Source organism: Rosa chinensis, chromosome 4 (assembly GCF_002994745.2).
Source record: "Rosa chinensis cultivar Old Blush chromosome 4, RchiOBHm-V2, whole genome shotgun sequence".
Lineage (NCBI taxonomy): Eukaryota > Viridiplantae > Streptophyta > Magnoliopsida > Rosales > Rosaceae > Rosa > Rosa chinensis.
This window is the reverse complement of record NC_037091.1, coordinates 4,048,201-4,068,777: the sequence shown is the minus strand read 5'-3', so window position 1 is coordinate 4,068,777 and position 20,577 is coordinate 4,048,201. Positions and strand designations below refer to the sequence as shown.

Sequence of the window (20,577 nt, the reverse complement as noted above, 5' to 3'; positions counted from 1 at the left end):
TCTATTTGTCATAGACTAGAGAATTAGTATGGACGCAATAGAAATATTGATTTGTAGATAGTTAGACAATATTTTCTTTTCACTTCACTTTTAATCAAGAATTGAGTAGGTAAAACTTTTTCTTCTAATTTTTTATTTTTCACATTTTGGGAATTCTGAAAAGGTTTTCTGTCGCTGCCATACCATACAATGCATGCTAATTCAACTGTTTCAATTAAGTAGTATCGCAATATATATCATATGATTAAATTGTCATGTAAATCCATTTAAATATAAGAAAACCATCTATGAGGATCTGAACTCCATATTGGCTTCAAATCCCAATTTGCAGATTACTCACACTAGAAGAGATGCCAACAAGGTTGCACACCTAATGGCTGCGCATGCTAGTTCTCTAATACATGAATGTTTTTATTTTTCTCCTCCTTCCTTCTTATTAGCTGCTATTGCAGCTGAACGTTATCATATGTAATTTTCTAAATTCTCAATAAAGGCTGACCTCTTTTACCTCAAAAAAAAAAAAATGTATATAGCTCGAATCTAATTTATCGAGGAATCAAATTTATGGATAGTTTTACTCAATTATTTGAAAAGAAAGAGATAGCTAGATGACAAGCTCGGCCAATAGAAACACCAATATAGTAAGCTTGAGGAAATGGCAAGTTGCTGAATAAAGAAGAAAATAAAGTTGGATATGATCGGACTTAATTAATTGGTCAATTTTGTTGCATCAATATATATACATACATGTCATTTTCCAGTTTCGATCCATTTAGTCATGACAGTTGAAGGAGCTCGGTGTATAAGTGAGAGTTTTATGAAGTGGGGCTGTGTGTGTTTATGTTTATTTTCCTGGTAGATTAGATGAGAGGTCTAAATCCTTATGCAGGGACCCTATATACAATAATGGTGTCCTAAACTACTGATATTGTTCAAAAACTAATATAGATATAAACAAATCTTATCTTATTGGAAACTCTCTGGGATTCGGAAAACCTGGGTATCACAGAGGTTGTGACAGTTGAGACAAATACAAATGCACAGAGGGTAGGGTTACTGGATCTGTTATAATCAGTTTATTCGTGTTCTTCTAACATTGTTACTCATTTTGCAGCTGTTTGTTTGTTTGTTTTGAACTACAAGAAGGGATCCATCTTTCATGGGAAGGTCGTGCTGCTCTAATGAACAGAAACATGCAATTAACAGCAAAGTTATATAAGGTATACCCACTCTCTCCTAAATCACATAAGGTACACCCACCCTCCTAAAATGCATGTCTCCTCTCTCACAGGATCCCCATCAATTCATTATGCATTGAGACTCCCTTTTATGGTACATCTACTGATATTACTCGGAAAGGTTGATCTAATCCCCCAGTTTGTTTTCTTTGTGCAGTTGATCTCATGCTTGTGCTTTATGCACAAGATTTTGGAGTCTACCTAGCTAGCTTCCCTTTTCTTTTCTATTTAGATGACTTTCAACACTGTGTCTATGACGTACTGCTTAACTACTAATTAATAGAACTGAGACTTGACCCATTCCTCTAACCCACTTTGATTTTCAATAATGGATCTGAGGTCATACATATTCAACCATCATCTAGGGGAAGATTCAATTGCAAAAATTTAGTGTAACATTGTTTTTATTTAGCAAGTTAGTTTAGTATTGGTACGAGTACAAATTAAGAGCACAAGGCAAAAGAGAGAACGATATAATGGATCTGAGGTCATACATATTCAACCATCATCTAGGGGAAGATTCAATTGCAAAAATTTAGTATAACATTGTTTTTATTTAGCTGGTTTTAGTGTTGATATGAGTACAAATTAAGAACACGTACAAGGCAAAAGAGAGAACGATATAATTAGGTTTTCAAACCCATTTTTAACTGAGGATTTGCATTGTTCGACCGGGAGTGTATTTCATGCAACATCAGTGCATGGGTACTTGCAATATGAATGGATGTAATTTTTTTGATATTAAAATATATAAAGAAATTGATTAGATGAGTGACTGTTATTTTTTTAGAGATTAAAATAACCTACAGTGCACTTGCACTGTCGGTGCATACAATCTTCTCCATTGTTGGATCCATGAACATTAAAAGCTTAATGGAGGACTAACATATTGGGATGACCAAAATTGATTACCTTCTTGCAGAAGCCAACTACTAAATAAGCCCCATAAACAATAATGTGTGTACAAATTAAGAAAAGACCTCAAAGGAGAAGAGGACGATTAAGGTTATGATTTCTTTAAACGCTACCTATGATTTGCAAAGCTAAATAGAGTACCAACATTGATTACCATCCTGCGGAAGCTACCTACTAAAAACGCCCCATCCACTATTTAACCACTTAAAAGTACGAAATAGAGGGCATATGTCACATTGTCACAATGTACTACAATAGTGTCACTAGTCTATTTTCCTCTAAATTAAAGGACCACATCTGTTGGCCTACCAAACCCTTACGGCCCTCCCTCCCTATTAAACTAGTCCAATCTATATCTTTCTTATTAAATTAGCTAAGCTAGCTCGATCAGAATTCTATATTGTAGAACCAACCACACAAACACTTGTAGATATATATATATATATATGTATGATATGATTTGCTTTGCTCAGCTTAGCTTAGCCTGCCATATTCTCAAGCTGGCACAGTAGTGAGTAGTATCATATGATCTTAATTAGTTCTAGTGCATTGTTATATGGTGGAACTCTCCATCTTTGGTTTTGTAAAATTTTCTCATTACAAATTAAATTTAAAAAATTCGTGTCCGTCTTTTTTATAATAACTAATTATGTGATTAATAAGTGAAACGAACATAAATTAACGTTTATGTGTGTGTGTATAAACTAATTTTTTTAAACTTGAATGTGTGAGATATGTATATATTCGTTTTGTTAGTGTGAGTCATAGTTCCCTATTAGGAATAGACTAATAAGGGAATATATTGTTGTAACTACTTACCTTGTATATGTTGTGTAGTACAGTAATACACAATAGTTGTAGTACGATTGTAATATGTTTATATACACCATAGAATGAGTGTAATAATATATCTGAAAATTCATTCTCTCAATCTCATTATATTTGACTTGGAATCAGAGCAAAGATCCGAGAGGACTTTGTCTCTTGTTTTTTCATAAGACTAAAAGAAGGATGCCCTAAACGGCGATGCCACAACCAAATTTCACTTATCTTATCAATCGTCTTCCCTCTAGTGTCCTTCAGGGAAAAATTCCATTTGAGGTTCTTGCATCTCATGTCTCCTTACCTTCATTTCATAATCTTCCAGCTCGTGTCTTTGGTTGTGTTGCTTTTGTCCATGTTCCTAAGAACCAGAGGTCTAAATTGGATGCTCGGGCACTTAAGTGTGTGTTTGTTGGCTACGGAGGGTATCAGAAAGGATACAAGTGCTTTCATCCACCTACCAGGAAGTACTATGTCAGTATGGATGTTACTTTCTTTGAGGACATGAGTTATTTTACCTCTTCAGATACAACTCTTCAGGGGGAGAATTCATTTTTTGAATAGCTGTATCATGGAGGGGGGGGGAATCAGAAGGAGGAGAAGAAGCAGGTGGTATTTTGACGGATCCAGTTGAGACCATTAGCTCGCCGCCAGAAGCAGAAGCTCCAAACATTCAAGCACCAGTTTCTATGGCCGAAAATGATGTTGAAGATACAACTCCAAACATCCAAGCACCAGTCTCTATGGCCGAAAATGATGTTGAAGACGCAACTGTCCCTCCTACCATTGCTTCTACCCCTGAACCACAGCTTCCTGGTACTGAAGATCACTCATTTGAGGTATGTCCACCCACTAGTACTAGTAGTAATGAGTCTAATGTTGGGCAATATGTGTTACCAAATAGGACCACTCGGGGTCAATCAGCCAAAAGATATGAACCTACCCTTACTGCCAAATCAAAATACCCAGTAGCCAATTATATATCCACTAGGAGGTTGTCTAAGTCATATGAATATTTTGTGAATCAAATATCTGTTGTATCAGTACTTAACAAAGTGCAGGATGCATTGGGGGATCCAAAGTGGATGAAGGCAATGGAGGAAGAGATGGAGGCGTTGCAGAAGAGCAATACTTGGCAACTTGTGCCTCCACCACAAGGAAAGAAGGCTGTAGGTTGTCATTGGATGTTTATCGTGAAGCATAATGCAGATGGATCAGTGAATCGGTACAAAGCACGCCTTGTAGCAAAGGGATTTACTCAAACGTATGGTATAGACTACGATGAAACGTTTGCTCATGTTGCCAAGATGAACACTATTCGGGCTCTGCTCTCATTCGCTGCTAGTTTAAAATGGCCACTCCGACAGTTTGATGTCAAGAATGCATTTCTTCCTGGAGAGTTAGCCGAGGAAGTGTACATGAGCCTTCCACCTGGGTATGTAGTTGCTTCTCATGGTGATTTTGTATGTAGATTGAGAAAATCTCTGTATGGTCTTAAACAGTCACCTCGTGCTTGGTTTGGAAGATTTTCACAGTTCATGCGGAAGGTTGGTTACAAACAGAGCAACTCATACTATACCTTGTTCCTTAAGCATCAACAAGGGAAGATAACAGCTCTAATTATTTATGTGGATGATATGGTAATCACTGGCAATGATACTGTTGAGATACTATCCCGTATCTCAATTACCCGTTTACTAGTCATTTGGACGGTAAACGACTTTTATTTTCACTTTTACTATCGTTTCAGTACGTTTAGTGGCCCTAAAAGTCGACTTTTTGTTCGGGTCAAAATTTGAGAAAATTTCCTTCATGAAAGTTGTTGGGGACGTTAAACCGAGCGCGTGCATATGTAGTGCGTAAAAATCGGAGTTCGTATGCGAAAGTTATGAGCGAAATAAGGAAGTTACTGTTCATGGTAAATTTATATATATTGAAATTTTACTGTGGTAGGTTTCCAAAACCGGAAACCCACCCTTTCTCTCTCTCTCTCCCCCGATCTCTCCCTCTTTCCCTTTCGGCCTCTATCTTCCTCCTCTCAATTCCCGGCCGTCCGGCCATCACCCGGGAGAAAGCCGGCCACCACAGGGTCGCCTCCTCCCCCTGGTCACGCTGGTGCCCTTAGTTTTCGACGATTTGGCCGGAAAAGCTCGGATCGAAGCAAGGTTTGCTCCGGTTGCAGTTTTGGGGTTTCGCCGATTTCCGGCCATTCCGGCCACCTCCGGCCACCAGGTTAGCATCGAAGGTTCGGTTTTTGATGGTGATCATTTCCCCTAAGGTAGTTCAATCCAATTTGCAGTGTAGATATCGAATTGACAATTTTCCATTTTTAGGGTTCTTGAAGTTTCGGGCTTTTCTTCACCGGCTTGATTCGACCACTTCGAGGTAAAATTAGAGTGTGTTGTAGTTGAGAAAAAGATTGGGCGTGTTGAGTAGTCGTTGCTGCTGAAATTTGGTGGCCATCGGAGGTGGTGGCCGTCGGCGCGTGAGCCCCACGCGCCGTCACTGTGGGTTGCGCGTGGAGGCGCGTAGGGGTGCTTTTTAATTTCAATTTTTAGCTTATTAAATTCTATAATTGTTGTAGAGGTTAAATATGTGATTTTGGTTAATTTTGGGAGAAGTTTGACATGGATTATGAATTTCCGAAGTTTGGGAGTTTCTGTTGTTGAATTGTGGGAATCCGACCTTCGGATTTCCCTTGTTCCGATATGGAATACATCAATCGACGGATGGATATTAATGGTGAAGTTTGATTGGGTGTGGAAGAGGATTGGAGAAGTTGAGGTTATGGGTTTTGAGATTAATTATTGATTATCGTAAATATTTAGCAAATTGTTGTTTACGGATTATAATTGTGTACAGAACGTGATACCGACCTATCGCTCGACGAGGATCCTTACGCTTGGATACCACGTTATCCGTATATCGTGAGTGGACCTTTGATTTTAATTGATGCATGCAAATTAAATTCCGCAAGTTTTAAGTTATTGATTTATCCACTTATTATCGAGCATTTTATTTTGGTTTGGATTATTGAATGTTTTATTGGTTTGAACTTTTGAATTAAGATTCGTTATGCTCGATTTGAGGATTTTGTTTTATGCGGATTCGGAAATTTATACTATTGATTTTATATTTATATTCAGCTCTTGGAGCTTTTTAAGAGATTTACGAAATAAGAATTCGAGGAAGCAAAACTTTATACTTCTTTATACCCTACTTATTTTAGAACTTGAGATGATCTTGGCGTGCGGGGTCACGTCTTTATACACTTGGATTCTTATTTCGTGAGATATATGGGGAAACTATACAGATTTATTGGCTTTCTACGATCTTCTTCCTCACCATACGCGGGTCATGTGAATAGGTCTCCTCCTCACTTACTTTGTGTTTGTGAGTGGCAGTGAGGTATCTTTCTCCTCCTCACGTGGGTGGTAGTCGAGGTGATATTCTCCTCCTCACACAATCTATGTGTGAATGGAAGTTGAGGTTATTAGTTCTCCTCCTCGCACAATCTATGTGTGAGTGGCAGTCGAGGGTAGGTTGAGCCTGAGGGGCTCCATTCCCGTATGGTGAACCCATTTTCCCTATGTTCTTTTGTTGTTGTTCTTGACTAGCGGGGCTAGTCGGTCTTTTCTTAATTATTGCATGCATCGGAAGTTTTTAGAGAAATAAATGTGGGAAAGTATAAAATCCCTTTATTTGAAATTGTTTATTTTTGTCCACTCACGCTAACGTTTTTATGTACTTTCCCCTGGGCCCTTCGGTTTCAAATGCCCAGTTCGCAGTGTAGCTGTTCGGCTTTAGGAGTTGAGGCTTAGCACCACCGCTGTCATCTATCCCTCGTAGGTTACTTGTTAACCTACTATGTGTATCATTGTTCTTTTGGTGTTAGACTGCTCTGATGACCTTGAGATTTTGTATTAATATTGTAACCTCTGACTTGGTTGTAATTTGAGTTAATTGGATAATTTGTTTTGAAGTGAAATTGAAATGCTACAGGTTTTGGGTTACCCATTTTTAAGGGAGGTTATGCCGAAATTTTTGGTAAACCTTCTTTAAAGGTGGGTCCCGCAGGGCCACTTCGGGTTCCAGGGTGGAATCCGGGGCAGACCCTGTCAGATAGACTGTAGAAACAGCTAGCCTCTGAGTTTGAGATGAAGGACTTGGGTGAACTTAAGTACTTCTTAGGAATTGAGGTAGCCAGGGGGAGAGAAGGAATCTATCTGTGCTAGAGGAAATATGTTCTTGACTTGCTGACAGAGACAGGTTTGTTGGATTGCAGAATTGTTGATACTCCTATTGAGCAGAACCATTATTTAGCTGAGTATCCAGATCAGGTACCTACTGATCGAGCTCGCTATCAGAGGTTGGTTGGGCGCTTGATTTATTTGGCTCATACTAGACCAGATGTTGCATATGCAGTGAGTGTGGTGAGTCAGTTCATGCATAACCCGAGTGAGAGTCATATGGATGCTGTTATGCGAATTTTGAAGTACTTAAAGTCAGCTCTAGGAAGGGGAGTACTGTCTTCTAAACACAACAATATTCTTGAGGTTTGTGGCTTCACAGATGCAGATTGGGCTGGAAACATTACAGACAGGAGGTGAACATCGGGTTACTTTACCTTTGTGGGAGGTAATTTGGTTACATGGAAGAGTAAGAAACAGAAAGTTGTGGCACGATCTAGTACTGAGGCTGAGTATAGGGGTATGACTCACGGAGTGTGTGAATTGTTGTGGCTGAGAAATTTGTTACATGATTTGGGTTTCAAACTCAAGAGTACCATGCAGTTGTATTGTGACAACAAGGCAGCCATTGACATATCACAGAATCCAGTACAGCATGATCGTACTAAGCATGTAGAGGTTAATCGTCACTTTATAAAGGAGAAGTTAGATGCCAAAATTATTAGTTTTCATTTTGTTCCAACTCAGAGCAACTTGCAGATATACTTACCAAATGAGTTTCCAGGAAGGCGTTTTATGACTCACTAAGCAAGTTGGGTATGGTTGATGTATGTGCGCCAACTTGAGGGGGGGGTGTTAGTGTGAGTCATAGTTCCCTATTAGGAATAGACTAACAATGGAATATATTGTTGTAACTACTTACCTTGTATATGTTTTGTAGTACAGTAGTACAGTAGTACACAATAGTTGTAGTATGTTGTAGTACGATTGTAATCTGTTTATATACACCACAGAATAAGTGTAATAATATATCTGAAAATTCATTCTCTCAATCTCATTATATTTGACTCGTTTTACAAGATTTTGCTTGATAACCAAACCTTGACCTCGCTTACAAGAAACTGTAAGGATTCCAACCTTCATCATGCATAAAACTCATTATTCCAAACCGTAAGGACTAAGGAGGACTGAATGTTGCAAAGTTGCGCGCACACACACACACAAGGATAAGCTTCTTTGCTTGACTTTGTCAACAGATCAGAGGGCATACAGCACCTCTTGTGTATCATCTGTGATGAGAAGGTGCATCATCTTTGTATTTAAGGTTATAAGAAAGGGATACATATGTTGGTTTGTATCAATTACAACAAAGTTGGTGCCTCAACAATTATAATTTTCTCTTAGCCTTTGTTTAATTGATAGATGATGATTGATGAGGACATAAAGTTGCTTGATTAGGAAACCTATAGATGAAATGATGGCTTTGTCTTTGTCCACCCAACACCAGAACCATCTGTTTGGACTATTGCAGTTTATATTCTCTAGCTGGGCCTTCTTTTTATTTTTCATTTTTCTGGGCAAAAGCAGTACTGAGCAGTAAGAAATTGCTCTGATACTGTTTCCTTTATTTGTTGTTTATATTACTCTTGATGATGAGGTTTAGGTTACTATATATATTACAATAATTGAATAATTAACTACTTCATTAGGATGTTTAGCTTATGGGTTGAAGGGGTCCAGAATGATAATGTTCATTAAGTGGGTTTTGATACAGTACGATGATGCCAAGATAGAGATCATCTAGAATCATACCCATCACAGATTTAGTTTCTTGATTAACTTGATCTGTCTCAAATGCCTATGATTACTAATTAATAGCTATTAGTGGTTTTTTTTTTTTTTTCCTTATACAATAATATTGGATGAGATTTCAATGTAATTTTCCCTCCCAAAAAAAAAAAAAAGAAGCTAGAAAAAAAAAAAGAGGAACACTCGCATATTATTGATAAGGCTTTACCAAAACTTCACAAATTTATATTTATAGATTATAAATTTCTCTTTGGTAATAATGTAAGTTCTTTTGATATGATTTCATTTCATCAGACTCCTCTAATAGATAGTTTGGCTAGGGTCTTTTTTCAAAATTAATTTTCGTTCTCCTACCATCAAATATAAATAGGAGATTGAGACTATTTGAGAGTTTGGAACTGCAAGAAGTAGAATGACAGTGTTCGATACGGATTGTAGGTTGTGAAATAATCCGTATAATGACAGGAAAGTGACCAGAGGCTTGAACTGCAGCATTACAAGTTTTAATTGATAAATCATTATGTTTTAATAGTACGTTAGGTATCAAATGAAATCATCTTTAAGATGGCCTTAGGGGTAAAATCTAGTTTTACTCCTTTATATATATCACATTAGTAATATTAGTGGTGTATATTTGGAGGTAACAGGCTGTTATCAGATTGAAAGGTCCCCGGTCATTACTACTTGCCAATGTAGAAGATTTCATCCTAAGAGCTTTCAGTCACCTCCAAACTTTTTCAATTATGAAGTGGAGTGGGGGCAAGTTGAATTATGAAGTTTTAGTGTGATAGTTCGAGCCCACCTCTTTATGGTTTGCACTGAGGAAAAAGCTAGCTAGCTGAAAGCAAAGTTAATTAGTACTGTGATTATGTCATTGAAATTCTTGGCCTGCTGTGCTTTTAGCAAACCCAGCACTCCACAGTAAGGTTTTGATTAGGTCTCCTTTTCTTCACTGAAATGTAGTGATTTAACAAGTCTTTTGAATAATTAAATGAGAGAAGAACAAGAAAGAGAGGACAAAAGGAGCCTCTGTAGCTGTCTTCCAATGCATGCAATAGTTTGAAAAGCTCCGAGTAGCTCCAAGTAGGGTTGTTATGGACTGTTTCTTATTAGTGTCCGGCCTGTTTTAATTAGGCCTGCAACACCACACATATTCCATGTAACATGTAAAAGCAAAACTTATTGTCTATAATTAAAGGTTGCACATGATCGAGTTAGATTACTTCCTCTTCATTAATAATGTATATAATAATGTTTCTTGTATGTGCTGTATACCCTACTGTATCTGAGACTTGCTACTTAATTACTACACATGCAATCGCTATACATGAAAACTTGATGATCTCTATAACCTCCCGAAGTTATAGTCACCATCAAAGCGTGGCTCGATATTTTCTGTCGATGCTAGTCACATTGTACACTAGCTAGCTAGTTTTGATTGAACAGAAGTTTCTGGCTAGGGAATACAGTTATTCTGTGTCTTCATATAGTAGCCATTAGTAGCTAGGGAACTGAATCTGTACGTAAGAATATCGATAATTGTGTTGAGACCCCAGAATCCTCCTGACAGTAACTAGTTTCCAACGTTATATATTTAAGTATTTTACTTCAGATATATCATATATGTTTTGCATTATATACTGGATGTCAGTCGATGCACTATATGAACCATCAAGTGTTGCTAGTTGAGAGTACGTTGTGAAAGTGTATTCTGATTGCCATATTAAGAACGCGTCGTTTATTTGGGAAATTCCCAAATACCTGTATGCTTGATGTCTGATGAATATCTCTATAACCTCTCGAAGTTATGGTCAGCAACTAACCATCAAAGCATGGTTCGTTACATGCTTTTGTCTACCTACAGCTATTGAACTTAAGCCTGTCTGTGTTTGCAATCACTTTGAACTTTTCTTTTTTGTCAACTCAATCACTTTGAACTTAAGCCAGTCGAAGTTAATTGCATTGAACACTAGTTATGATTGGTTAGCCGGTAAGGGGATACAATTGTTCTGTGTTCATAGTAGGGTTGAATCTGTATGAGTATCGATCATTTTGTAGACCCAACTCCTGAGACAAACTAATTTCCAAGAAATGGAGATATATATAACTCCAGATAGTATCTTCTGCATTATATATATAACCAATGGTACATTTTTCTGCATGCTAGCTTGTACCATATATTGTTGCTCAAGTTATTGAGAGTATTGTGAACTTGTAAATCAGATATTCGGAATGCGTTGTTTATTTGGCAAACATGTGTAGAATTTCTCCATTGTAAGGAAAGATCAATGCTCCAGAACTCGCACTCATCGATGTATAGATGTCACCTATATATCATATATGTGTTCAGCACGTACTGCATCGAGGCAGTGTGTACTTAAGTGGCTTCAAATACCCCATTGTCGATCTTTTGCATGATCTAGCTGGAGTTCCAGACAGGCGTTTTCTTAACCCGAAATCGTCAATGTTCAGCAGTTTTGACAGCATGGACGAGAAGTAAATACAATTATACATTAGAAACAAGATGCACGAGATTGTATTAGAACATAGACTGCTCCAAAGGAAATGATCAGTCCAAATATAAATGAAATATAATGTTCCGGTGAATATAGGAGAGAACGAAGTGAAGAATATCTTGAATGATAATATCTGTGGTGCTTCATGAAGAAAATGCATCGTGAAATATGGTATCCATGATCAAACCAAAAATACACGCAGATCAGCTTCTTAATTTGTGTTTTAATTGAAATACTCGAAGCACAATACAAGGAAATTAATGCTTGGCCTGTTAGTCCGTTCGATCAATACACTTGATATCGTCATTTCGTCTCCACTGCCCCTTTTTCTGGAAGTGCAACACTGCAACCGTCCTTAAAGTGCCAAAGTGCTGAGAGCTCGTCAGGGCAGCCGAATATGGAGATGATACTCATGCAGCAGCTCGAATGCTCGATCACAGCATTTTGAGTCGAAGGTGTTGGAGCACCACAATGATCGTTACCACTAGCTTCTGAGAAGCCTAGTCGGCTGGAACAATATTTCTCACTAGCTATATATGGTATCAGCAAATGGTTTGTAGTTGATTAATTCAAGAAACAATTAAAGCCTGTATCCTCGAATGATTAGCAAAATGATCCGTGTCATAATCAATGACATTTGTAGAATGTACGTACACGTGATCGAAGACGAGAAGATTATTGCAGCCTGTAACTACAAACTCCACACATTCACTCATACTCATCGTCGCATGGGAAGGCAATTTTTCCTCATAAAGATCTCTGCCCCTGATACCAGTGGTGGAGGAGATTCACGCTGGATGGAACAAGGTGTTTTGAACCACGTACCACTCTAGCTAGGAACGTCAGTACTTGACATCCCTGTGCCTAAGTGAGAGGCGGGAATCTTGTACAGCATTGCTGCCCTGCGGATTCTTGATCCAGCCATCACTACAAACAGATTGATCTCTCCATCAGCGCATAAGATACCATATGCAGCAAGTCAACTAGTGGGTCATCAAATGGAGTGAAGCAACAATCCTCGTTGTATGCAATATTGTTGAGAGGATTGAGACATGCCCCTCTGTAGACATTTGGCACTAAAGTCCTTCCAAAGATATTTGCCGACCACTGCCTACCGTATAAAAATGCAATCCCTGGTGGAAGGAAATCCTGGGAAACAATAACAATGGAAAAGATCTACCATATTGTTTTTGAATGTATATTTTTATTCTCACACCTCTTGGATTACTAGTTGAACTAGTTTGATTTCTGCTTAACTTTCGCTTTAAATCTCACGCTGCCTTCACACATCTTGTCATTTTTTTTTTGGTAAACAAGCAATCTACACATCTTGTCATTTGTTCCTCCACTTGGAAATGTAAATGCATGCAATTGCATATGCATTGTCATCTATCTAGCTAGTTTAGGGTTTGGTAAAGCATGAATAGGTTGTGAAGTTGATGAAATCTCAGACCTGAATCTGCATTTCAAGAACATCTTGCGTTCTTATCAATTGGTTAACGAGGATAAACCTGTTTGCTCCATTACTTATGTTAAGCATGTCAATCAGTTTTGAATGTATCATATGGCGAGGGTGTAATCATTTTAGTTTTTCCACTAACAATTGTGTGAGATCAATCCAAATCATCAAAATATGACTGGAAGCAAGCAAAGTGGAGAAAAAGAGTGACTGAGAATACATAAAACACTCGACGGTAACTTCAAAATGGTTCTATCATTGTTGATCATGAATGATCTAATTTCATAATAATGTCAAAACAGTTGCATTAACTTGAACAAGGTAATACAATAGTTCGGATAAATTATTGTGTTTTGACAAAACATAAAAGCATATTTGCCTCTAAAGGATACACACCTCTTCATATTACTCAACACCCAGCAAATTAATGTCACAACTAGCAAGTACTTCTGTGAACAAACCAGGCAGCTCAAGTGGCATAAACCCTCCAAACTTTAGTGAGATTTTGAAGCAGGGTACCCCGGAGGTAAGGTAAATAACTGAAGACTGAACTATTCCCAGAATGACCCGCTTTTCTTCCACAGTAAACAAATTGTAGTACCGATAGCAACGAATATAGCAGTTCGACAGATAACACAATCAAGTAGGATCAAGAACAGGTTTGCAATCTAACTGATCCAGTATTCAGTTATTCACGGTACATTCATAACTTGAATGGACTGCAATATGTCTGAGACAGCAATGACAAGGTCACCTGATTTGATCAGATTCCTGGCCTTCAGCAGTGAGAAGGTCTTGTGAAGGTTGCTTTCCATATCATCAGAGAAACTAACACGAAATGGTATCAGCCCCCACTGTAGGTTCAGACGTCTCCGCACAGATGTTGTGTTGGTAAAAGCAAAGATTGGGCAGTCAGGCCGGCAGCGCGACAGGAGAGATGCCATGTGGCCCGTCTTTGTAAAGATGAAAAGAGCATCCACCTCTAAATTATTTGCTGCAAAATGACAATTTACATCAGGATAAGGTTCCACATGCAAGCATACAATGGCAAGAAATTTTAATTTTTCTCTTTTGGGATCTGAAGAAGAATGAAATCTAACAGCAATGGTCAATTATCTGACAAGTCAGGCCTCTTAAAGTATTTGCTGCAAAATGACAATTTACATCAAGATAAAGGTTCACATGCAAGTGTATAAAATGGCAAGAAATTTTGATTTTTCTCTTTTGGGGATCTGAAGAAGAATGAAATCCAACAGCAATGGTCAATTATTTGACAAGTCAGGTCCCTGAGTGGAGCTAGTGATGAGTGAGACAATCGGAGAAAAATGACTTCATACCAGCCAAAATAACAAAACAAAAGAAGGGCACAAATCAACATTGCACAGGAATTTATTCATAACAGTAAACTAATTTTCTTTATGCAATATCATGATTAGTAATACTAAGACTGAAAGGAGAACATCAGTGTATATACATTATAAAATTACACAAGTAACAACAATTCGTGAATACATGCAGTAGTGGACTCATAATCTCATCAAGAGAACAAGTATATACAACAAAATAAAATTACTAAAAGAGGAGGAAAGGAGGACATGCAAGAATGAAATGTACAATATAGATGGAGCCACAATGTATAAAGAGGAAAAAGTCCAACTTTATGTCATTTGTAAATGTTAGTCCAGCTTCTAGACAACCAGGCTTGGTGCATCGTCCTCTATATAAAACGAAAATTTTCAGGAATAAACCAGGGCTACCAAATGGACAAACTAAATATGAATGATTCTGAATAATCAAACGAGCATTGGACATTTATTTCATGTGTGTGTGGGTTTTGTTAGTTTGTTGAATTTGTTACATAATCTTTCTACACAAAGGTTGTTGTAAAATCAATTCATTAGAAAATCTGGTGCAAAATTCATTCTAGCAGAAAACAAGACTTCTTATCGAGACATTCAATGCACATCTACTGCATGTATGTTATGTGATATATGCAACCAACTCAGCGAGCTTCATACCACAGAACAAAGAGTACTAACCAACTGGACAAGTCCTTCAGCTGAATCACAAACATATTTACCAAAGCTAAGAACAGATATCAATCAAAGAATGCTTACCCATCTTGGCAGCAGAAATACAAAGCTCCTCCGATATACTGTCTGAAAATGATGATCCAATAGCTGGGAGTAACATAGGTTCATGACGTTTCTCTTCCCTCCACCACCTCTCGATCCTCAAACTGACACTTCTGAGAACAGCTAATGACTTATCTGGGAACTGGCCCATAGCTGACTCACCAGAAAGCATCAGAGCATCAGCTCGCTGCCTCACGGCTTCAGAAACATCGGCCACTTCAGCTCTAGTGGGTGTAGGATACTCGATCATAGATTCGAGTAGTTGAGAAGCAACAATGACTGGCTTATTTAGCTGCCGACATACTTGAACAATCTTTTGCTGGGCTGATGGGACCTGTTCCAATGGTATCTGAGCACCTAGGTCACCTCTTGCTACCATTGCTCCATCTGATGCAAGGATGATCTCTTCCAAGTTCTTTAGAGAGTCAATACTCTCTATCTTTGCCACAACAGAAATATCGCTGCACCAACATGATGAAAGAAATCTCATGAGATACAAATTTACCATCTTGGACATAATGAAAACTGCCAAAATAAAAGGAACAGTGATAGCACTATATGCTTTACTTCCCGAACTAAAATGAATGCAAAACCAACCAATTCGGATTTGACCAGCAAAAAGACATAAATATTGGATTATATTAGTGTATACAAGCTCTGTGTGTGTGTGCATCAAACTTATTAACAATAAGAAAACGATCAAGGAGCAGTTGGTAGTATTATGTCAAACAGGTGTGGGAAGGAGATTACGATAGTGGAAATGGAGATTTCGTGATGACTTGATAACAGTTGACCAAAAAGTTTAATATACATACTGTGTACATACATATATTTTATATGGGTCTCCATATGTATGCTGTGTGCCAGTGTGGAATTTAAGAGTTAACTCTTTACCGAGACCGTGCTGCAATATAGCTTTTAAGGTGATTGATCACTTCAGCAGACTTGACAAAAGATACAGCAATGAAATCAACACCTTCAGCAATCCCGAAATCAATGTCCAACCAATCCTGAATATAATGAAAGCTTAAGTATGAGATCATTAGTTGTGACAATGAAGAAAATAAACATGCAGTTCATCAAAATAAGCAAAGGTGCATGTCTTCTTGGGCACATACTAACACAAAGGACAAAGGCTTTTCAAGTTATAGTTAATGATCATGATATGCTTTTGTGAGAGATTCGAAGTTTGATGAGACAGACTTAACTAGGCTAGGCAATAACTGTAGCAAACATATCGTGTATTAGAAAAGAGCAATAACTGTATAATAAGAAATCTCCTAAGCTAGGCAATAACTGTATTGGGGACAATATTGGTTGGTTTAATGGAGACATCAGCAGTTTTAGTGGAGGATTTCCTAATCAGGGAGACTTTCCACAATGTCGTACTTGAGGTAGTTATCATGAAGGGCAGTGCCAAGTAGTTAGCTTGAAATGTTACAAGTGTAGCCAGCAGGGTAGCTATAAGAGGGAAATCCCCTAGTTGACTCAAAAGGTTACTTCAAGGCTTGATCACAGTTCTTTTCAGGTAGTGGGACTCTTACCGCATAGGAGGCTATCATGTGGGGAGATAGAGGTCAGCAAGGACACCGTGGGACTCTAGCCATGTTTCAACAGGGCCGGCCCTGAGAATTCGGAGGCCCAAGACAAACTAAATTTACAGGGCTCGAGAGTCAGAACCTTTCAATACATTTAACTATTTATTTTTAACTAACCTATATACAAAATATTCCTAAAATAAAGATTTCATAGCATAAGACCAAATTAGTTCAATCAAAACTTTACCCAAAAGGGGAAAAAAACACTAATATCCAAAACAAATATGTAATCTATGAGTAAATATATTTCAAAGTAACACTGAAATACAACTTGTCTTACACTTTTATATTGCGAAGGTGCTTATTAAACTTACATGATCAATAAATAAATTAAACCAAAACAAAATATTTCTTATTGTAACAACTTAATAAGAAAATAAATTGATTAAGATGAAATACTAAACAACCTCAACAAATAAACACTACAAGACATCAAAAATAAACCAAGTGAAATTTAATTAGAAAGAGCTTAAAAGGCCCACCAAAGGGACAAAGCCCGTACAATATCAATTAATGAAAACAGATGAATTTTTAAAAAGCCCATTTATCTTTTCTTTTGTTTTTTCTTGCATTTTCTTTTTTGTGGGCTGTGTAACATAAGTTTTTATTTTCAAGGCCCATAGAATACGCCCTAGGCCTGGGCCTAAGTTCGCCTAATTCCAGGGACAATCAATTCCAAAGAACCACAGATGGTACTCGATGATGAGTCTGCAGCAATGAAAAGGGATTGCGCATGTATTCAAAATCTGGGACAGCTTTCTGTGTAAATACTTCAAACCCATCCGAACCTGAAGTAGGGTAAATCAAATGCTAAGGTTAATGTGTCAATATAACTTATAACAAAGGAAGGCTTGTGAGGGTACTGATATGTTTTGGCGATGGCGTATGTTTTGGTGATGATGTCTCTCTATGCTTTGTCCTCAGCAAGGTCATTGGTAAGCAAGTCATTCTGACTTTTACTGAGATTTCTTAGAATTCTCACCCAATTCAGATGCATTGGCAATTTTGCAATTAGTAATGAATAAAACTCTATGCTTTGTCCACACTAGATCATTGGCATGCAGATATTTTAATCGTCATTGAAAAAAAACTTAGATTCAGATACATTGGCAATTTTGCATTCAGTAATGAATAAAACTCTATGCTTTATCCTCAAGATCATTGGCATGCAGATATTTTAATCGTTATTGAAAAGAATTTAGATTCAGATACACTGGCAATTTTGCGTTCAGTAATGAATAAAACTCTATGCTATATCCTCAAGATCATTGGCATGCAGATATTCTAATCTTTACTAACAAATCTTCGATCCAGATGCAACGGCAATTTGGCATTCCGTAATGAATAAAACTCCATGCATTGTCCTCATTATGATCATTGGCATGCAAATATTCTAAACAAAAAGATGCATCGGCATTCAGCAATGAACGAAATTCTAAGTAAAAGCAAACCAATGCCAAACCTTGGAAGAAATTGTGGGAAGCATGGCATTTCGTTCTCGCACTAAACTCCCATCCCTCCAGAAAGTCAAGTTAGCCCGCGGCAGCAACAGTCCGGGATCAGTACATCTACACTTGACATCCGGGCCAAGCTTCTCAACCACCTCAAACCTCACCATTCCACCATCCACAAGTAGCTCATCGCCCACTTTCACATCTACACCACACTCACACTCAACCAATCAATCATTGCAATAACAAGTACGAAAATGAAAAGAGCAAAGATCACTGCTTTAACTACCTTCGGCGAAACCCTCGTAATTCACATTGATGGTGCGTTCCGGAAGAGTAGAACCGAAAGCTCTGACACTGAAAGTCCATATCTCACCATCCTGCACACACCAAAAACTAAGCCGATCAGCATCAATTAACAAATGCACACAACTTGTTCGATCAAATTTCCGAAACTGTGAAAACGAGACCTCGGCTTTGACGGAGGAAGTGCCGAGATCGCCCATGTGAATCTCACTCCCTTCGGTATCCATCATAATCGCGACGGCGTAGCCCTTGTCCTCGTTGAGCTTCCTCACGCGCTCAATCACCGCGCGGTGCCAGTCGCGCGTGCCGTGGCACATGTTGAGCCTGGCGACGTTCATGCCGCCGACGGCGAGGGCCTCGAGCTGGTCGAAGCCGGCGGTGGCGGGGCCGATGGTGCAGACGAGCTTCGTCCGCCGCGTGCTTCGGAAGCCGTTCTCCCGGAGCTCGGCCTCGGTGACGGCGTCGACCTCGATGGAGGTGGAGGAAGCATAGTCCTGCTGGGATGGTACCGCGGAGGAGGAGGTGCCGTTGCCGGAGACGAGCACGGAGGGTTTTTGATCCGCGGCGGAGGCTTTGATGGAGAAGGTGGGGAAGCCGGTGGTGACCGGAAACCGGCGATAGGGGGTGGAGAAGGGGTTGAGGAATGAGGAGGAGGAGGAGGAATGGGGTTTGGGGAAGGTTAAGGTGGTGGGGGTGAGGAGGTGAAGGGACTGAGACATTGTGACCGGAAATGGGTTTTGGGGGAAGAGAGAGGGGAAAAGGTTGGGGCTTTAGAGAAAGAAGGGCGGAGAAACCCAAGTTTGGAGGGAGGAGAGTACAAGGAAGTCCAGGTGGGGTGGGACAAGAGCAGCTGAGAGTCTGAGACTACGGAGAGTGATGAGATGTGATGACGTGGCTCGGGAGGAGGGATTATTTTTGGTGGGATTATTAGAGAAGTTTTAAATACACATCCCTAATTACTTAATACACACTCCATACTTAATACATCATTCATTTAATTTTTCATTCTAATAATTTACCAAATACACAATCTAAAGTACCTAAAATACCCTTAATCTCAAAAATCATGAAATATCCTACTTTTTTACTATATTAAGGTTACTATTTAATATGATTAGTATATTCTAGCATATTGACATTTATTACTTTTGTTAGTTATTGAGAAATCCATAAAGATTTATTATTGCTTCCTCTAAATAGATGTATATAAATAGGATTTGTGTTATTTGAGCTCTCATCCACCAAACACCATGTTAATCAAGTATAAAATTATGAGTTGAACATTCAACCAAAATTATACCAGTAGTTTCTCCATAGTGGCGGAACTAAATAGTTGTCATTAGAGGGGCCAAACAAATTAACAATTACAAAGTTTTTTCACCTGTGATGTTTTATATTAGAAAATAAATTGATTAATCATAACTCTTAGAACAAAAAAGGAAATTAACTAAAAAATGGGAGTAAAGCGATATGTTTTAAAAATATTTAATGTCATTGATTTTGAAATTCTAAATATTATGGTCTCTAACCTCATCTAATTACAATTTATTTAAGGAAAAATTAAATTAGATAGTTTCTAACTTTATTCTTGTATTAAATTGAGAGGCTATGTATATAAATTTGTTGTGTTTATCTAACTATTTATACATAAATAGAATAATATAAGGAAAATATGACTATTTTTCTTCTTCTTCTAATGCATAGATGTCTGTTTTGGTCATTAAACCTACCTACAAAATCTAATTTGAAATAGGGAGAAATATCACTTTGGTCATCGAACTATGGCTCGCTCGACACTTTGGTCATCCAACTTTTAAAAACTTCATTTTGGTCATCGAACTATATCACCGTATATCACTTTGGTCATTCCGTCAGTTTTCTCCGTTTTCTCTGTTAACTCCAGGGGTATTTTGGAGATGAAATGTTTTACCAGCCATTTTTATAACTTAATCTAATTTTCCCCGCCTAAGCATAAAACTCCATCCAATTTTGCCAACTTTTCCTTCCTTTTATTCATGCATTCATCATCAATAATCAAAGCATGCAACAAAGAAAAATAATCGAGTCAGAGAATGATTCAAAGTGAGGGAATATAATAGCAAGAAAAATATTGATTTAATAAATTGAGAAATTATTAA

The 20,577-nt window shown here is 38.1% G+C and overlaps 1 protein-coding gene across 1 annotated transcript; it reads right to left on the bottom strand.

Moving 5' to 3' along the window:
* Positions 1 to 13,185: 13,185 nt before the first annotated feature.
* LOC112197442 (pyruvate kinase isozyme A, chloroplastic) lies at positions 13,186 to 19,305 on the bottom strand. The gene is made up of 6 exons (XM_024338116.2): positions 18,604 to 19,305; positions 18,423 to 18,513; positions 18,145 to 18,338; positions 15,979 to 16,094; positions 15,067 to 15,545; positions 13,186 to 13,943 (listed from the first exon to the last, which is right to left on the bottom strand). Exons 1-6 carry the CDS (start codon positions 19,156 to 19,158, stop codon positions 13,642 to 13,644), a joined length of 1,737 nt encoding a protein of 578 aa, XP_024193884.1. The 5' UTR covers positions 19,159 to 19,305; the 3' UTR covers positions 13,186 to 13,641.
* Between the last annotated feature and the right edge of the window lie 1,272 nt (positions 19,306 to 20,577).

What these genes read in the sequence shown, in the direction of transcription:
- LOC112197442 (XM_024338116.2), bottom strand. Translation starts at nt 19,158, where the DNA reads ATGTCTCAGTCCCTTCACCTCCTCACCCCCACCACCTTAACCTTCCCC. An exon ending in TATATTGCAGCACGGTCTCG is followed by an intron (nt 15,546 to 15,978) that starts GTAAAGAGTTAA and finishes ATGTTGGTGCAG; the next exon opens with CGATATTTCTGTTGTGGCAA. An exon ending in TATTTCTGCTGCCAAGATGG is followed by an intron (nt 13,944 to 15,066) that starts GTAAGCATTCTT and finishes GTCATTTTGCAG; the next exon opens with CAAATAATTTAGAGGTGGAT.